The 18,730-nt window shown below is 44.3% G+C and overlaps 1 protein-coding gene across 3 annotated transcripts in view; it reads left to right on the plus strand.

Moving 5' to 3' along the window:
* KANSL1L (KAT8 regulatory NSL complex subunit 1 like) overlaps positions 1 to 18,730 on the plus strand; it is an 85,984-nt gene that overhangs the window by 41,506 nt on the left and 25,748 nt on the right. For all 3 annotated transcript variants that reach the window (XM_069733431.1, XM_069733434.1, XM_069733433.1), the window contains exons 5-10: positions 1,790 to 1,902; positions 3,965 to 4,160; positions 7,934 to 8,090; positions 8,174 to 8,305; positions 12,993 to 13,094; positions 18,224 to 18,297. In XM_069733431.1, the coding sequence (XP_069589532.1) occupies positions 1,790 to 1,902; positions 3,965 to 4,160; positions 7,934 to 8,090; positions 8,174 to 8,305; positions 12,993 to 13,094; positions 18,224 to 18,297 (774 nt within the window). The remainder of the gene's footprint in view (positions 1 to 1,789; positions 1,903 to 3,964; positions 4,161 to 7,933; positions 8,091 to 8,173; positions 8,306 to 12,992; positions 13,095 to 18,223; positions 18,298 to 18,730) is intronic.

Below are 18,730 nucleotides of genomic sequence, written 5' to 3' on the forward strand. Positions count from 1 at the left end.
CTGGATTTTCAGAGCAGATCTACGTCTGTCCCATAGTCCTGAATATTGCATATAAGAAAATCATGGATTTCTCTGGAATACATCAGATCGCAGATATCAAGGTATCATTTTATTCAGCTTCCTATGAAGTACAAGCCCATGTAAACAGCTTAGAAGGGTTGATTCTACTGACGGATTCCATTCAATGGGAGCTTTGCTAGCGGCTATATGCTGCCCAATCCACAAGCAGCATGTATCAGACACGGGCTGTTTATCTTCACCAGGTATGTTTGACTCTGAAGTGTTGCGCCATTTCATAGAAAACCAGACTTTTAAAGCCACCGTCCCTGTCCGCTGTTACAGTATGGCTTTTTCTGAAACACCCTAGCGTTTCCAAGTCAAACATACCTGGCTGAAATATAGCCAGTGTCTGATGCACACTGCTCAACATGTAGCTGCTGTCAGGTTTCCTTTAATGTCCAAACTGGACAGGTCTTTATAGGGCTCAGCGACATACAAGGACATGTTTATCCATTGTTTTACAGACTGCATATAGAATTCAAAATGTACCTCCAGATTTTGAAATCTTCCGTTATATCATGGTGAATAGCACTTCAGAGCGGATATCTTTCAGTACTTCTTCAACCTTCTTCAATATTGTGCTCCCAGCAAGTTCAGTCTTTGTATAAGATCCTTTACACGTGTAAATGTAACTATCCCACTGATATATGGGAGTAAACTATTTGACTGTCTTCAGTGGCAATCAGAAGAAGTATGAATACAGCTCTATTCCATAATGCGGGCTCCAAGAGAGTTAGTATCGGTACAGGAAATGTAGTGCATGTTTCCAAATTAAGTTCACATTTAAAGGGTTATATTTTTGTGTATGGGACTAATAAGTTACAGGCAGGGAGTTGCTAACTACCGGTCTGTTCTGCCTTGCGCCAGTGTCTACCGGCTCGGAGCAGTCACGGACAGCTCCTGCCAGGGATTCCGTTTATTTCCTTTGACTTCACGTTGGCAGAGTAGCGTCTTCTGCTCTCCTCTGTTGATGGGTGCCAGTATCACGCTGATTGACAGCTGGCTCCCAGCTACCTAACTGCGGGGAGCTAGCTATCAATTAGCATGACTTCTGCAGTGATGCCCCATCAACTGAGCAGACCAGAAGTGCAGGCGCTGTTCTGCTGACCAGGACTGTGAAGTCAGTAAGCCAAAGTTCCAACAGTTGGAACTTTGGCTTACTGACTTCACAGTCCTGGTCAGCAGAACAGCGCCTGTCTGTGCTGTTCCTGACCTAAGGATCTGGGCTTTTAGTGGAGACAAATCTGTGCTGCACTTTATGTACATGATCCGTAGTAGGCAGTGCTGTGGAGTCAGTCGTGAGGTCAGGGAAATTGAGGAGTTGGAATCCAACTCCTCAATTTCCCTGACCTCACGACTCTGACTCCACAGCACTGCCTACTACGGATCATGTACATAAAGTGCAGCACAGATTTATCTCCACTAAAAGCCCAGATCCTTAGGTCAGGAACAGCACAGACATTTGTAGGACATTTATAGCAGTCTGCGTCGGTCCACTTTATTCTGACTCTGTGTGCACCTACCCTCAATCAGTAAACGCTGCTGGCTGGACACAGTGTTAGACGTGTCAGCATGACGTGAGTCATGAAATAACCAGTATGTCTGCAAAACGTAAGTGGTACCTTAGAAGAAGGTACCTTGGATGTTGTTCATTGCAGGGACATAGGAGGCATATTATGTGGGGCTCATGTTATCACTCTGTATTCATAGATGTTGTCTTGTTTTTCAGAGCGCTCAACTGACTCAAATGGTCAGCAGTCTGATTAACGCCATCCCTGTTAGTCTGCCTCCTACTAGCCCTGATAAGCCCTATGGAAAGATGGCTGCAATAGGTCCTCATGGGTAAGGCTTGGTGATTGCGCAGAACATCAGTACACCTTCTACTAGGGAAAAAGCCAACATACAGTGGGGCAAAAAAGTATTTAGTCAGTCAGCAAAAGTGCAAGTTCCACCACTTAAAAAGATGAGAGGCGTCTGTAATTTACATCATAGGTAGACCTCAACTATGGGAGACAAACTGAGAAAAAAAAATCCAGAAAATCACATTGTCTGTTTTTTTTAACATTTTATTTGCATATTATGGTGGAAAATAAGTATTTGGTCAGAAACAAAATTTCATCTCAATACTTTGTAATATATCCTTTGTTGGCAATGACAGAGGTCAAACGTTTTCTGTAAGTCTTCACAAGGTTGCCACACACTGTTGTTGGTATGTTGGCCCATTCCTCCATGCAGATCTCCTCTAGAGCAGTGATGTTTTTGGTTTTTCGCTTGGCAACACAGACTTTCAACTCCCTCCAAAGGTTTTCTATTGGGTTGAGATCTGGAGACTGGCTAGGCCACTCCAGGACCTTGAAATGCTTCTTACGAAGCCACTCCTTCGTTGCCCTGGCGGTGTGGTTTGAACCATTGTCATGTTGAAAGACCCAGCCACGTTTCATCTTCAATGCCCTTGCTGATGGAAGGAGGTTTGCACTCAAAATCTCACGATACATGGCCCCATTCATTCTTTCATGTACCCGGATCAGTCGTCCTGGCCCCTTTGCAGAGAAACAGCCCCAAAGCATGATGTTTCCACCACCATGCTTTACAGTAGGTATGGTGTTTGATGGATGCAACTCAGTATTCTTTTTCCTCCAAACACGACAAGTTGTGTTCCTACCAAACAGTTCCAGTTTGGTTTCATCAGACCATAGGACATTCTCCCAAAACTCCTCTGGATCATCCAAATGCTCTCTAGCAAACTTCAGACGGGCCCGGACATGTACTGGCTTAAGCAGTGGGACACGTCTGGCACTGCAGGATCTGAGTCCATGGTGGCGTAGTGTGTTACTTATGGTAGGCCTTGTTACATTGGTCCCAGCTCTCTGCAGTTCATTCACTAGGTCCACCCGCGTGGTTCTGGGATGTTTGCTCACCGTTCTTGTGATCATTCTGATCCCACGGGGTGGGATGTTGCGTGGAGCCCCAGATCGAGGGAGATTATCAGTGGTCTTGTATGTCTTCCATTTTCTAATTATTGCTCCCACTGTTGATTTCTTCACTCCAAGCTGGTTGGCTATTGCAGATTCAGTCTTCCCAGCCTGGTGCAGGGCTACAATTTTGTTTCTGGTGTCCTTTGACAGCTCTTTGGTCTTCACCATAGTGGAGTTTGGAGTCAGACTGTTTGAGGGTGTGCACAGGTGTCTTTTTATACTGATAACAAGTTTAAACAGGTGCCATTACTACAGGTAATGAGTGGAGGAAAGAGGAGACTCTTAAAGAAGAAGTTACAGGTCTGTGAGAGCCAGAAATCTTGATTGTTTGTTTCTGACCAAATACTTATTTTCCACCATAATATGCAAATAAAATGTTAAAAAAACAGACAATGTGATTTTCTGGATTTTTTTTTCTCAGTTTGTCTCCCATAGTTGAGGTCTACCTATGATGTAAATTACAGACGCCTCTCATCTTTTTAAGTGGTGGAACTTGCACTATTGCTGACTGACTAAATACTTTTTTGCCCCACTGTACATAGACAGTAGTGATGAGTGGACGTGCTCGGATAAGGTGTTATCTGAGCATGCTCGGGTGCTAACCAAGTGTCTTCTGCGTGCTCGAATAATATGTTTTAGTCGTTGCGGCTGCATGTCTCGCAGGTGTTTGCCTGCATGTGTTGTGGCTGTCGAACAGCCGTTAGACATGCAGATTCCGGGACTTGAACATATTTTTCGAGCATGCGGAAGACACTGATAGCACCCGAGCATGCTCAGATAACACCTTATCCCAGCACGTCCGCTCATCACTACTGTCTATGTGTTCGCTCATCACTAATAGACAGCAATTAAACGTCACTCTCCAGGGGCAGTAGACTTTGGGAACAGTCTTGTTTTTAGTTATGATTCAAGGATTTTCTTTCTTTTAGAGCATCAAAGCTGCGGAAGGCAGGAGTGAGCCCCAGGAATAGATTCTGCAAGCAGCAGCTAGTAAGAAAAAGGAAGCGGATTCGCATGAAGGCCTCCTCCACCATTAGGAGCAGCTCAGCCCGAACCAGACCTCTGCTGTTATTTCACAAGCGGAACCTGTACAGATTGTTTCCAGGCTGTGCGCCTTTCCATTCGGTTTGTGTCCAGCCATGTCTTCCAGGAATGCATTCCCTGTGCCAGCAGTCTTACCACTCTTTACAAGCCAACGTAAATGTTATGGGCACAGTTCCTAAAAGGATTCCTTGTGTTAGAGAATCCAGCTAAAATCTGATTGATTCTCCTTCCCATATTTTGTACTTATTAGAGGGAAGATCTACTTTATCAAATTATTATGAGGTGTATTGCTATCTATATATCTAAAAATGAGTGTATGTGTGTTTCAGCCACGCCCATTCCACATAGCCCACCCAATCACTAAGCATGTGCGTATCAGCCACGCCCACTAACCGTAGCCCCACCCAATCACTAAGCATCTTTCACCAGAGCTGTTTAAAAGAAGCTGAGCTGTGATTGGTTGCTATGAGCAACAGTTTTCCCACTCCACAACACCTCAGCAGACACTGACCGGGTGGGAGAAATCTAGCAACCCCGGGAACATAAGCTCCAGCCATTGTCTGCCCCCCAGACATGACAGAAATGAATCCCTCCTCCTCTATTACTGCCGCGCTCTATTGTTACCGGCGTAGAAAATCGCATCATCAGCGGCCGCACACAGAGCCGCACAGTCAGGTTACATAACAGCACATCTCCAGGAACTCCCTGCTCAGTGCCACCCAGCACGGGACTATGGGATGTAGGATGTGTGATGGGTATATGGACACTGGACTATAGGATGTAGGATGTGTATATGGGCACTGGACTATAGGATGGAGGATGGGTATATGGGCACTGGACTATAGGATGGAGGATGGGTATATGGGCACTGGACTATGAGATGGAGGATGGGTATATGGGCACTGGACTATGAGATGGAGGATGGGTATATGGGCACTGGACTATGGGATGGAGGATGGGTATATGGCCACTGGACTATAGGATGTAGGATGGGTATATGGGCACTGGACTATGAGATGGAGGATGGGTATATGGCCACTGGACTATAGGATGGAGGATGGGTATATGGGCACTGGACTATAGGATGGAGGATGGGTATATGGGCACTGGACTATAGGATGGAGGATGGGTATATGGGCACTGGACTATGAGATGGAGGATGGGTATATGGGCACTGGACTATGGGATGGAGGATGGGTATATGGCCACTGGACTATAGGATGTAGGATGTGTATATGGGCACTGGACTATAGGATGGAGGATGGGTATATGGGCACTGGACTATGAGATGGAGGATGGGTATATGGGCACTGGACTATGGGATGGAGGATGGGTATATGGCCACTGGACTATAGGATGGAGGATGGGTATATGGGCACTGGACTATGAGATGGAGGATGGGTATATGGCCACTGGACTATAGGATGGAGGATGGGTATATGGCCACTGGACTATAGGATGGAGGATGGGTATATGGCCACTGGACTATAGGATGGAGGATGGGTATATGGACACTGGACTATAGGATGGAGGATGGGTATATGGCCACTGGACTATGGGATGGAGGATGGGTATATGGGCACTGGACTATGAGATGGAGGATGGGTATATGGGCACTGGACTATAGGATGGAGGATGGGTATATGGGCACTGGACTATGAGATGGAGGATGGGTATATGGGCACTGGACTATGGGATGGAGGATGGGTATATGGCCACTGGACTATAGGATGGAGGATGGGTATATGGGCACTGGACTATGAGATGGAGGATGGGTATATGGCCACTGGACTATAGGATGGAGGATGGGTATATGGGCACTGGACTATAGGATGGAGGATGGGTATATGGGCACTGGACTATGGGATGGAGGATGTGTATGATGGGTATATGGGCAGGGGACTATGGGATGGAGGATGTGTGATGGGTTTATGAGCAGGGGACTATAGGATGGAGGATGTGTATGATGGGTATATGGGCAGGGGACTATGGGATGGAGGATGTGTGATGGGTTTATGAGCAGGGGACTATAGGATGGAGGATGTGTGATGGGTATATGGGCAGGGGACTATGGGATGAGGTATGTGTATGATGGGTATATGGGCAGGGGACTATAGGATGGAGGATGTGTATGATGGCTATATGGGCAGGGGACTATAGGATGGAGGATGTGTATGATGGCTATATGGGCAGGGGACTATAGGATGGAGGATGTGTATGATGGCTATATGGGCAGGGGACTATGGGATGAGGTATGTGTATGATGGGTATATAGGCAGGGGACCATGGGATGGAGGATGTGTGATGGCTATATGGGCACTGGACTATGGGATGGAAGATAATCATTATAATTTGTTATACCGTATTTTTTGGATTATAAGATGCACTTTTGTTCCCCTAAATTTTTGGGGAAAGTGGGGGTGCGTCTTACAGTCCGAATCTGTGTGCTGTGCTGTAGAGAGGGGGGGGGGGGGGAGAGGGGGGCTGCTCTAGAGTGGTGTCAGGGGGCTGGAGTGGGCTGACTGCAGATACAGCGGGATTTCACGTGCTCCCGCTCATTAGCCACATGTAATACTCACTGCACCCGCTGTCCATCACCTCGGTGCTGAAGCCGCGCTAAGTTGGTTGACAGGGGAGCGGCACTTATCGCATGTACCTGCACTCCCCACCCCCTTCCCATCATGAATATGCTCCCCCGGTCACTCTATATGCCCCCCTGCTGTCACGCACATGATTAAGTAACAAACACTTAACTCACCTGATGATGATGGCTCTGTGCTCCCAGCTGCCCCGTGGCACCATCATCAGGTGAGTTAAGTGTTTGTTACTTAATCATGTGCGTGCCAGCAGGGGGGCATATAGAGAGAGGGGGCCATGTGCGTACCAGCAGGGGGTCATATCCAGGATGGGATGGGGGGGGGCTATGTGCCAGCAGCACAGGGGGGGCAATGTACCAGCACAAGGGGGCTGTGTGCCAGCACAATGGCTAATGTACAAGCACAGAGGGACAGTGTGCCAGCAGCATAGGGGGGCCATGTGCCAGGATGGGGGTTATATAGATATCAGGATGAGGGACATATATATGATTTGTAAGACGGACAATGGCATTATAAAACAGACCCCCACTTAAAATAAAAAAATATTTTTTTCTATTTTTCTTCACCAAATTTGGGGGTGCGTCTTTTATAATCAGGTGCGTCTTATTAAAGGGAACCTGTCACCCCCAAAATCGAAGGTGAGCTAAGCCCACCAGCATCAGGGGCTTATCTACAGCATTCTGTAATGCTGTAGCTAAGCCCCTGATGTATCCTGAAAGATGAGAAAAAGAGGTTAGATTATACTCACCTGGGGGTGATGCTGTAGATAAGCCCCTGATGCTGGTGGGCTTAGCTCACCTTCGATTTTGGGGGTGACAGGTTCCCTTTAAGCGAACAATACGGTAACTAACCACACTTGGTTACTATGCCCGGGCAACGCTGGGCTCTTCAGCTAGTGAATATATAAAGGAGCGCTCCATATATCCGGGTTCCCTCTGCAGCTTATTGTGTAAGCACTATAGCTCGCCGAATAGGCAGGGACCCGATCAAATTCGCTTATCTCTAGTCACAACAAGTAATGATTTGACTTAGATTTCTCTTTTGATCATTCACTTTGCATTATATCAATTGGTAAAAATTAACTATTAACACTTTTATTTTTTATTGCATTCTCCTTTTCCACTCCTGCCGAAAACTTGGACTGTACTGTACATTATGATGCCTACTAGGATGTCTTTTAATAACAATAATAATTATGATTTCGCTTCTTCGGTCCTGTGTTTTCTGTCATTCACACGGCTTCTATTATTACTGCAGGCTCATAAACCAGTATATGGAATTAATAAGTCATGGCAACCCGTAAACTACAGCTCCATCGGGCTCCGTTGTGACGAGACTCAGAAACCTGTGCTGGTAAAACGAGATGTGTGTGAGAGAGATCCATCCTTCCACCCCGTCTTGTCCCTACCTTCTGGTAACCCTCAATACTGACTACATCTCCAGTGCCATGTGCATTGTTCATTCTCGCCAGCCTGACATTATTGATTTGTCATCTAGACGTTCTGTTGCGTCTGCACCTTGAGGGTTTGCTGAAACGAAACAGTGATATTAAAGATCCATTGAAAAGCAGATTGTTCTATCCTCACGATGACGATGAAGATGATGATGACAATGAACATCTTCCTCATGGTATGCCTATAGACTCGAGTCTACACTTGGAATGTTTGTACATACTATATATTCTACACATTAAAATTATTCTTTGTTCTTTTTGTTTTTTTTCTATTCTAAAAGGGTACAAAATTAGGGGATTGTGTGTTATGTGTAGGTGTGTGTGTGTGTATATTTATAAAGCTCTGGCAAAAATTAAGAGACCACCACATCAAAACCCTGTCATTGGCAGCCCAATCTCCAGACCTGAACCCCATTGAAAACCTCTGGAATGTAATCAAGAGGATGATGGATAATCACAAGTCATCAAACAAAGAAGAACTGCTTATATTTTTGCGCCAGAAGCAGTGTGAAAGACTGGTGGAAAGCATGCCAAGACGCATGAAAGCTGTGATTAAAGATCATGGTTATTCCACAAAATATTGATCTCTGAACTCTTCCTGAGTTAAAAATTACTATTGTTGTTTCTAAATGATTATGCACTTGTTTTCTTTACATTATTTGAGGTCTGAAAGCGCTAGTTTTTTATTTTTTTTTATTTTGACCCTTTCTCCTTTTCAGAAAAAAAAATGTATTGCTTGGACATTCGGAGACATGTTGTCAGAAGTTTATAGAATAAAAGAACAATTTACATTTTACTCAAAAATATACCTATAAAGAGAAAAGTCAGACAAACTGAACATTTTGCAATGGTCTCTTTAATTTTTGCCAGAGCTGTATATAAGTAATGTACATGTCACATATTTTCTGAGTAAATATATTTCTAAAGGTGCCATTGGCATGAAATTTTCACCAGGTGTCGGTAACAACCCAGCCAATCCACACAGGCAAAGAAATCAATACATTAAGTTATGTGTAATAATGAGAAATGACACAAGGAAAAGTATTGAACACATGAAGAAAGAGAGTTGCCAAAAAAATGGAAAGTCCTGACACCAGGTTAAATCTATCAGAAATTAGAAAGCAATCTTGCCTCTTAGTAAGTAATGCACTCAACCTCAATAACCTGTATGCATGCTCACGACTGTATGCACGCTCAACGCGCAAGACTCCATTGCTGAACAGAAAGCATGTTCAATCGCATTTACAGTTTGCTCAACAACATTTAGACAAGTTCTAATAGACCAAAAAGGTAATAGGCCCTCCAGGGAGCAGGGATCGCTTGGGTGCCCCCTAGCTTTACGGATAGCCCCGAGATATCTGAGCTGTGAAATATACATTGCAATAGTCATCCTCTGCTCTCTCATATGCCTATAAAGCCCATGAGTGACAAGGCAAACCCAAAGTAAAGTCATACTAGAGAATAACATTCCTGGCGTACATTTCGTGTATGGCTTCTTCCGAGGGATAAGACACATTTCTTTATTTTTGTATAAGTCCTTGGTAAAGCTTGCTTCTGTTTTAACATCTCCTTGTAATCAGGTTTGTTAAATTTTGTTTTATATGTACTGAATAATTCTTATTCATTTTTTTTTTTATAAATGGCTGTTCTACTAGTTTTCTGTTTAGGTTAAATAACATTTAGACAAGCTTGTGGAATACTGGGAGAATATAGTCTGGTCAGATGAGCCCAAAATTGAACTCTTTGGATACCATAATACACACCATGTTTGGAGGTTAAAAAACACTGCATATCACCCCAAAAACATCATACCAGCAGTGAAGTTTGGAGGTGGGAACATCACGGCATGGGACTGTTTTTCAGCATAAGGCACTGGCAAACGTCTTATAATTGAAGGAGCAATGAATGGAGAAATATCCGGAGACAATGATCCCAAACACACAGCCAGAGAAACTCTCAATTGGTTTCAGAGAGAGAAAATAAAGCTGCTAGAATGGCTCCACCAATCGCGTGACCTGAATCCAATAGAACATTTATAGAAGGAACCAAAAGTCAGAGTTCATAGAAGGAGCCCACGAAACCTTCAGGATGTGAAGATTGTTTGCGTGGAAGAATGGGCCAAAATTGCACCTGAGCAATGCATGTGACTAGTTTCTCCATACAAGCTGTCATCGCCAACAAAGGCTTTTGTACAAAGTATCACATTTCAGTAAGCGTGTTCAATACTTTTTCCCTGTGTCATAGTAACATAGTAACATAGTAACATAGTTAGTAAGGCCGAAAAAAGACATTTGTCCATCCAGTTCAGCCTATATTCCATCACAATAAATACCCAGATCTACGTCCTTCTACAGAACCTAATAATTGTATGATACAATATTGTTCTGCTCCAGGAAGACATCCAGGCCTCTCTTGAACCCCTCGACTGAGTTCGCCATCACCACCTCCTCAGGCAAGCAATTCCAGATTCTCACTGCCCTAACAGTAAAGAATCCTCTTCTATGTTGGTGGAAAAACCTTCTCTCCTCCAGACGCAAAGAATGCCCCCTTGTGCCCGTCACCTTCCTTGGTATAAACAGATCCTCAGCGAGATATTTGTATTGTCCCCTTATATACTTATACATGGTTATTAGATCGCCCCTCAGTCGTCTTTTTTCTAGACTAAATAATCCTAATTTCGCTAATCTATCTGGGTATTGTAGTTCTCCCATCCCCTTTATTAATTTTGTTGCCCTCCTTTGTACTCTCTCTAGTTCCATTATATCCTTCCTGAGCACCGGTGCCCAAAACTGGACACAGTACTCCATTTCTCATTATTACACATTGCTTAAATTATAGACATCTGTGGTTTGATTTCTTTGCCCTCGTGTATTGGATGGGTTGGTACCAACATCTGATGAGAATTTCTTGTCCAACAGCACCTCTAAAAATGTAAATTCGTAAAGAAAATTTGTGACGTGTTCAATACTTATTTCAGCCTTATTATTAAGTTCATTCCATTGATGAACACAAGTTACGGTATATATATTTATAATGTGTGTTCATCAGTATAATGAACTCAATAGTCACACAGTATCGTACCGATTTGCAGATAGTCAGGAATGTTATCCTTTACGTTCATGTGTATTCAGATGCTTTGAAATTCTGTATTAGAAAAGCCGAGCTGTAATCCATGTAAAGATATAATAAGAAACTCCTAAGCCATTTTTTCTCTACCTAGAAACGTAGTAGTAAAGGGTGAAGCTTTTTAACCCTCTTCGCACATTCTGACATCCCGTCACAGTGAAGGCTGTGGGTGTATGGTCAGTCTCAGGAGCTGAGCCTGCACCTTACCCAGCATCTGCCTGTAACCGCAGCAATATGAACTTACCTCATTCACTGCGGTTTATATATTTAAGTGCCTCTGTCAATCACTGACAGTGACCTTTAAATAGCATGATCACCGATACGCCTGTTCACCACCTACAATAGCTTACGACGCAATTGTGGGATGCTGATTGGTTACTCTGGCAGCCGAGGCCATAGTGAAGACCCTTCTTTGCTGCCCGAAGCTTCACAGTAAGAGGTAAATTTAACTATTTAAGAAATGGAGCAAAAAAAAAACCCAAAGTTTAAAGCTCCCCCTTTTTCTCTATTTTATAATAAAGAAACAAAAAATAAATATAATTATAATCGCCACGTGTGAAAACGTCCAATCCATAAAAATATTTAAAGTTATTTAAACCATAAGTTGAATGCCAAAAGGATCCCACCTGATTGTGGTAGTTCATTTGCTACACTTCCACAAAAATGTGTGGTAAAAAGAGATCAACGATGTACCCCAAAATGGTATTAATAAAAATGTCAGGTGGAAAGATAAAGTTATGGGTGTTGTGTTTTTTTTTTACCACTAAATTGCACTAAAAGCTCATGAATTCTGCACTTGACTGTATCAATAAAGCTTTGTCAAATCCAAAAACCAGGAAGTATCAAAAACAAAGCAACTTTATTTAAAGCATGACGTATCAACAAGAGACAAAAAAAACACAGCGTCATAAACATGATAAAAGGCATGTAAAAAACCCCACAGCTAATAATAGAGGCAGAAAAAATTGCAACATCAAAAACTCACCAAATACTCCTCGTAGAAACGTAGCTTTATTCACCCAGAATGAAGCCAGAGCTAGAGTTATTACATTACTAGGATACAACTGTAGCTTTGAGAACCAATTCTCTGCCACTGAAAAATGTATGTATATAAAGCGATCTAACGGGAAGGAACATCGGCAGGAATTCCTTAAGATTACTCCACAGAACTGGACAAAAATGTGATTCTTATCCGTTGCGTCCCAAAGCTGCAGAAAAATCTCCCCACAGTGTTCTCCCATTGGTTGTCTTCCTTCTGTGTAACTTGCTGCCCCTGTTTGATGTGAGGAGTAATCTACCACTAACGGCAGAGACCCAGAGATGGATTACAGGAAGCGGGGTGGGGTCTTTGTCTCCCTGCTTCTGCTATCCTATCAAACCGCATACAGGCATAAAAGTGAGGAGGGCTTACAAGTCAGGGCTGGTAAGCCATGAGTGATGCATCCTGGGAACTGTGTGAGAGAAATTCCTGCACCTATAGTGCTGGCAGAATGCTGATCAAGAGGACTGCCGAGACAAAAAGATTTGATGGAAAGATAGAGAGCACAAGACTTTGTGCACCAAAAGTAGTTTGGGCTTGGTGTGGGTAATGAGGGCTACAAGAACAGGCATTTCTAAAGGTTTTGTAGTGAAGGATGGGTGTACCGTAATGTGAGCACTTCAGTCTTTATGTTCGATCAGATCATTGTACTGAATGTTATGTGTGATTCACTAATTTTTGTCTGGGTTGTTATCTAGTACCTGCCAAATGGAGGAAGAGGTGTATATTGAGCCCTGGGCCACAAATAGTACTTGAAACGCCTGATCGAGAAGTGAGACTTGGAAACGTGGCCGAAAGCGGTAAAACCCAACACTGAAAACATTTGTACTCAAAAAGCAAAATGATCATTTTCACTGTATAACAATGTCTTATGTTGTGCTACTTGCTATATTTGTATGTGTTTTGCCCCAGGAGGGGATTTGGCTGGGACCCATCTCTCCCAGGGGGAAATTAAGATGACATATTTGTAGTGAGTCACTGGTATAAATGTTCAGGTGTTATACCTGGCGGAAATCACAGCTCAAAATCTTTAAAGTGAGTTTGGCGGTAAAAATGTGTTCTGAGCTAATCGGAATGTGACACTGAGGAGAATCGTGGCGTTATTGTCCAGACGTGATCTACTTACCCAGAAAGTATCTTTTATCGGACATGCTGCTTTGTGCACTGTGGACAGTCCTGATGCACTGTGGGCGGTCCAATGCACTGTGGGCGGTCCAATGTACTGTGGGCAGTCTGATGCACTGTGGGCGCTCTGACGCACTGTGGGTGGTCCTATGCACTGTGGGTGGTCCGATGCACTGTGGGCGGTACAATGTACTGTGGTCAGTACAATGCACTGTGGGCGGTCCAATGCACTGTGGTCAGTACAATGCACTGTGGACAGTCTGATACAAGGTGGGCGGTCTGATGCACTGTGGGCAGTACAATGCATTGTGGGCGGTCTGATGCACTGTGGGCAGTCCGATGCACTGTGGGCGGTACAATGTACTGTGGTCAGTACAATGCACTGTGGGCGGTCCAATGCACTGTGGGCGGTACAATGCACTGTGGACAGTCCGATACACTGTGGGCAGTCTGATGCACTGTGGGCAGTACAATGCACTGTGGGCGGTCCGATGCACTGTGGGCAGTACAATGCACTGTGGGCGGTCCGATGCACTGTGGGCAGTACAATGCACTATGGGCAGTCAATGCACTATTGGCAGTATAATGTACTGTGGGCGGTCCGATGCACTGTGGGCAGTACAATGTACTGTGGGTGGTCCGATGCACTTTTGGCAGTACAATGTACTGTTGGCAGTACAATGCACTGTGGGCAGTCCAATGCACTGTTGGCGGTCCAATGCACTGTGGGCGGTCCGATGCACTGTGGGCGGTCCGATGCACTGTGGGCGGTCCGATGCACTGTGGGTGGTCCGATGCACTGTGGGCGGTCCGATGCACTGTGGGCGGTGCGATGCACTGTTGGCAGGACAACGCACTGTGGGTGGTCCGATGCACTGTGGGCAGTACAATGCACTGTGGGCGGTGCGATGCACTGTGGGTGGTCTGATGCACTGTGGGTGGTCTGATGCACTGTGGGCGGTCTGATGCACTGTGGGCAGTACAATGCACTGTGGGCGGTACAATGCACTGTTGGCAGTACAACGCACTGTGGGAGGTCCGATGCACTGTGGGCAGTGCGATGCACTGTGGGCAGTACAATGCACTGTGGGCGGTCCGATGCACTGTGGGCAGTGCGATGCACTGTGGGCAGTACAATGCACTGTGGGCGGTCCGATGCACTGTGGGCGGTCCGATGCACTGTGGGCAGTGCGATGCACTGTGGGCAGTACAATGCACTGTGGGCGGTCCGATGCACTGTGGGCGGTCCGATGCACTGTGGGCGGTCCGATGCACTGTGGGCAGTACGATGCACTGTGGGCAGTACTATGCACTGTGGGCAGTACAATGCACTGTGGGTGGTCCGATGCACTGTGGGCAGTACAATGCACTGTCGGCGGTCCGATGCACTTTCCCTCTCGTTCTACTCGAATTTTCTTTGGCCTATATTATCTAGTATTTAGCACCCAGTCTTCTATCTTGACATATTTTTGACTAGAGTCCTATATACTCGATACATAGCATTATATATAATAAATATATAATAATAAATAATAATAATAATATATCCTATCCAACACATATATTGGAAGGAGAGTTATTTAATTTGCCTCTAGTTGTGCATGCCAGGCACAACACTGATGCAGTAAAGGACGGCGGTCCTGGAGAGCTGAACTTTTGTTAATGACCAAATACTTATTTTCCACCATAATTTGCCAAATAAATCTTGCCAAATCAGACAAGGTGATTTTCTGGATGTGTTCTCATTTTGACTCTCATAGTTGTGGTCTACCTATGATGTCAATTACAGGCCTCTCTCATCTTTTTAAGTGGGAGAACGTGCACAATTGGTGGCTGACTAAATACTTTTTTTTCCCACTGTACTTGCCATCTCCAAGAAGGAAAAGTCATGGAACTATGGAAATCACAGGACGGATATTCATGTTAAAGAGAATCTGTCAGCAGGTGTTAGCTATGCAATCTGAAGACAGCATGCTGTAGGGGTTAAACACAGATTTCAGCTATACCCATCTGATCAAGCTCCTGGTTTTGTTTGCTTGTGATGATTGCTTTAGCACCAGGAGCATATCATTACTATCACTAGCTGGTCTCCTGCCCCTTAATCTGACCCTCCCCCCCCTCCTGTGATGAGCACTTCATTGTCTATGGACATTGTCTATACAGAGTCTGGTGTGGGCGTGGTCAGCTGTGGTGTGGGCGGGGTTAGCTTCCTCAGCTCTGCTGCATTGCTAAATCTAAAAACTCTGATTAAAGGGACTCTGTCACCTGAATTTGGCGGGACTGGTTTTAGGTCATATGGGCGGAGTTTTCGGGTGTTTGATTCACCCTTTCCTTACCCGCTGGCTGCATGCTGGCTGCAATATTGGATTGAAGTTCATTCTCTGTCCTCCATAGTACACGCCTGCGCAAAGCAATCTTGCCTTGTGCAGGCGTGTACTATAGAGGACAGAGAATGAACTTCAATCCAATATTGCAGCCAGCATGCAGCCAGCGGGTAAGGAAAGGGTGAATCAAACACCCGAAAACTCCGCCCATATGACCCAAAACCAGTCCCGCCAAATTCAGGTGACAGGTTCCCTTTAAGCACTGCTGCACTCAGTAATCTAAGCGATACATTGTTGGATTCAGCTTCTCTTTGACTACATTAGGCTGCTCTCCGATGAAGTAGAAAAAACCTGCTGACAGATTCTCTTTAATGATTTGCAAATGTGAAAAAAATGTAAACAATTTTCAAAACGTCTTGATTTATTTAGTATCAAATATGATCGCCACGTACAGAAATCCCCGCACTTACAACTCTTGACTGCTATCAGTGAGTTAATTAATGGTTGTCTGAGGAATATTCTGCCACCCTGAATGCACTTGGGCACACAAATCATCAAGATCCGCTGCTGGCAGCTCCCTTTGTAATTGTACACCAATGACATCCCAGATGTGCTTGATGGAAGACAAATCTGGAGCACTTACAGGCTTTTTTTGTTTCTTCACACATTTAACTATGATGTGATCTGCAGTCATAAATCATCTGAGAGGAGCTCAGAAATAGACAAATAAATGAGTTAGAAATGCTATGTCGGACCATCATGACTGACAGACTCTCAGTTAACTCTTACTGCAGACAGCAATAGTAAGTGCAACATAAAAAAAGTCACCAAAAACGGACAACCCCTTTACTCTAATCTGCTGTAATAACTGTATGGGTGCCCTGCATCAATAGAAATTGTGGTTTGCCTTTAAAATATGTCTATCAGCTGTGTGAGAAAGGGGAAAAGAAAGGAAAAAATACTTATTGTATTGTATTTTTTTTTTTACGCCTCCACTTTGTATGGCGTGGTAACCTCCATGTGAGACTTGGTACACACTGAATTTTGTTAGCAGCTTTTCCCCATAGAATTTAGTTAAATGCAGAAAATCCACTGGTAAAAAAAAAAACATAATTCATGCGTCTTTTTATCAATAAAGTTTTGTCAAAGCCAAATATCGGGAAGTATCAAAAACAAAACAGCTTTATTTAAAACATGACATATCGACAAGAGACAAAAACAGCAGGGTCAGAAATGCAGAAAAATAGAGCGCAAGAAATGTAAATTAGCTAATAGAAAATCTGCAACATGAAAAACTTGTCAATACTCCCCATGGGAACGCTAAAAGGCTTGTTTTGTGATAGCCGTTCAGCTTCAGAACCCTTCGAATTTGCTGGGTAACGTGGAGGAGTCCGTACATTAACCCTGCAGGTGACTTTGTAGAAGAAATGTAGTTGTATGCATAATGATTGGCGGTCTGTAATTCTTACACAAGCTCCGTCCTGGGGGATGCATGGTGCTGTTATGTACTGGCCTTAAAGGGTGTATCCAAGACTTTACAAATAAAAACAAAAAATGTATCTAAGCACTAACAGGCAGGTACTTGCAACTTACCTGCCTGTTGTGCCCGGCGCTGTACTTCCCCCGTCCCGAAAGGTCACAGACCGCTCCTGCCGGGGATTCAGCTGCCTCTGCTGATGCGATGAGGTCAGTATGATTGACAGCCGGCTCCCCAGTTAGGCAGCGGGGATCCGGCTATCAATCAGAATGATATCAGAAGGTCCCGCACCCTTGACAGAGCAGACCAGAAACGAAGCCTCTGCTCTGTAGATGTGACATCAGCAGAGGTAGCTGAATCCCCGGCAGGAGCGGTCTATGGCCGCTCTGTGCCGGGGGAGAACGGCGACGGTCACAACAGGCAGGTTAGTTGCAATTACCTGCCTGTTAGTGCTTAGGTACATTTTGTGTTTTTTATAAAGTCCCGGGTGCCCCCTTTAATAGTTGGCACAAAGGACCCCACCTCTGTGATGTACATATCCCCTGATGTAACATACCAACACTAGATATATTTCTATTGCGGACATGACACCCATTATTACACCTGCAGATCGCAACCTCAAAATTCAGCACTGCATGTCTACTTTTGGGGACTTAAAGGGGTTGATCAGGTTTTTCACAAGAGTCTGCAGTCACTTGTGAATCCTCACATCATGCACTGTGAGAATTCTCCGGTGCCGGCGGAGAGACCGAGCGGACATATTCTGACTAGACGTGTGCGGACTCTTTCCATACAAGTGTAGCCGTAAAGCTGATGGGCAACACATGTGTGTAAAAAGGACGCGCTGCTGAGGGTATTCCAGCTGTATGGGGGGAACAGTCGGCCATATATAAGTGTAATGAGCGCTAACCAGCCAGCGGTGTCGTCAGTCTTACTTGTCTTTGACACCTTCACAAAAGATCAAGTACCATGTAAATGTAATTGATTCTCCTTATAATTTCAGAGGTGCACCTTCGCCATGCTGCCCCAGCTGATGATCTCTATGTCACCCCCATTTCTCAGAAAACTTCTTTTCAGGTATTTTAACACATCGACATTTAGGTTGACTTTTTTTAAGATGTAGAAAACGTGTGGCGTGAGATTTATCAACTTAAAAAGATAATTATACCCGGTAATGTGATATATTTGTAGGTGTACTGCCACCCTTTGGTTGTGATGTGAATTGCAGCCTATCAAAGATTTTGCTTAAATGTCAGAAAGATATATATCTTGGTACCGTGTTTGCCAGTAGATAGAAAAATATTTAGAATTGAGAGTCCTCAGTGGTTGTTACCTTTATAAAGGTTACCATCTTTTCAGTTAGCCATTAAAAGGTATCAACCGCTCAGGACTCTCAATTCTAAATATTTTGCTTGAATGTCACAATATTGCATTGACCGTTTTGTTTTTGCTTTTTTTTTGTTCTTTGTGACAATCAAAAAAAAAAAACTGGACTGTTTCATATATTGAA

The sequence above is a fragment of the Ranitomeya imitator genome, chromosome 7 (genome assembly GCF_032444005.1).
Source record: "Ranitomeya imitator isolate aRanImi1 chromosome 7, aRanImi1.pri, whole genome shotgun sequence".
Taxonomy (NCBI): domain Eukaryota; kingdom Metazoa; phylum Chordata; class Amphibia; order Anura; family Dendrobatidae; genus Ranitomeya; species Ranitomeya imitator.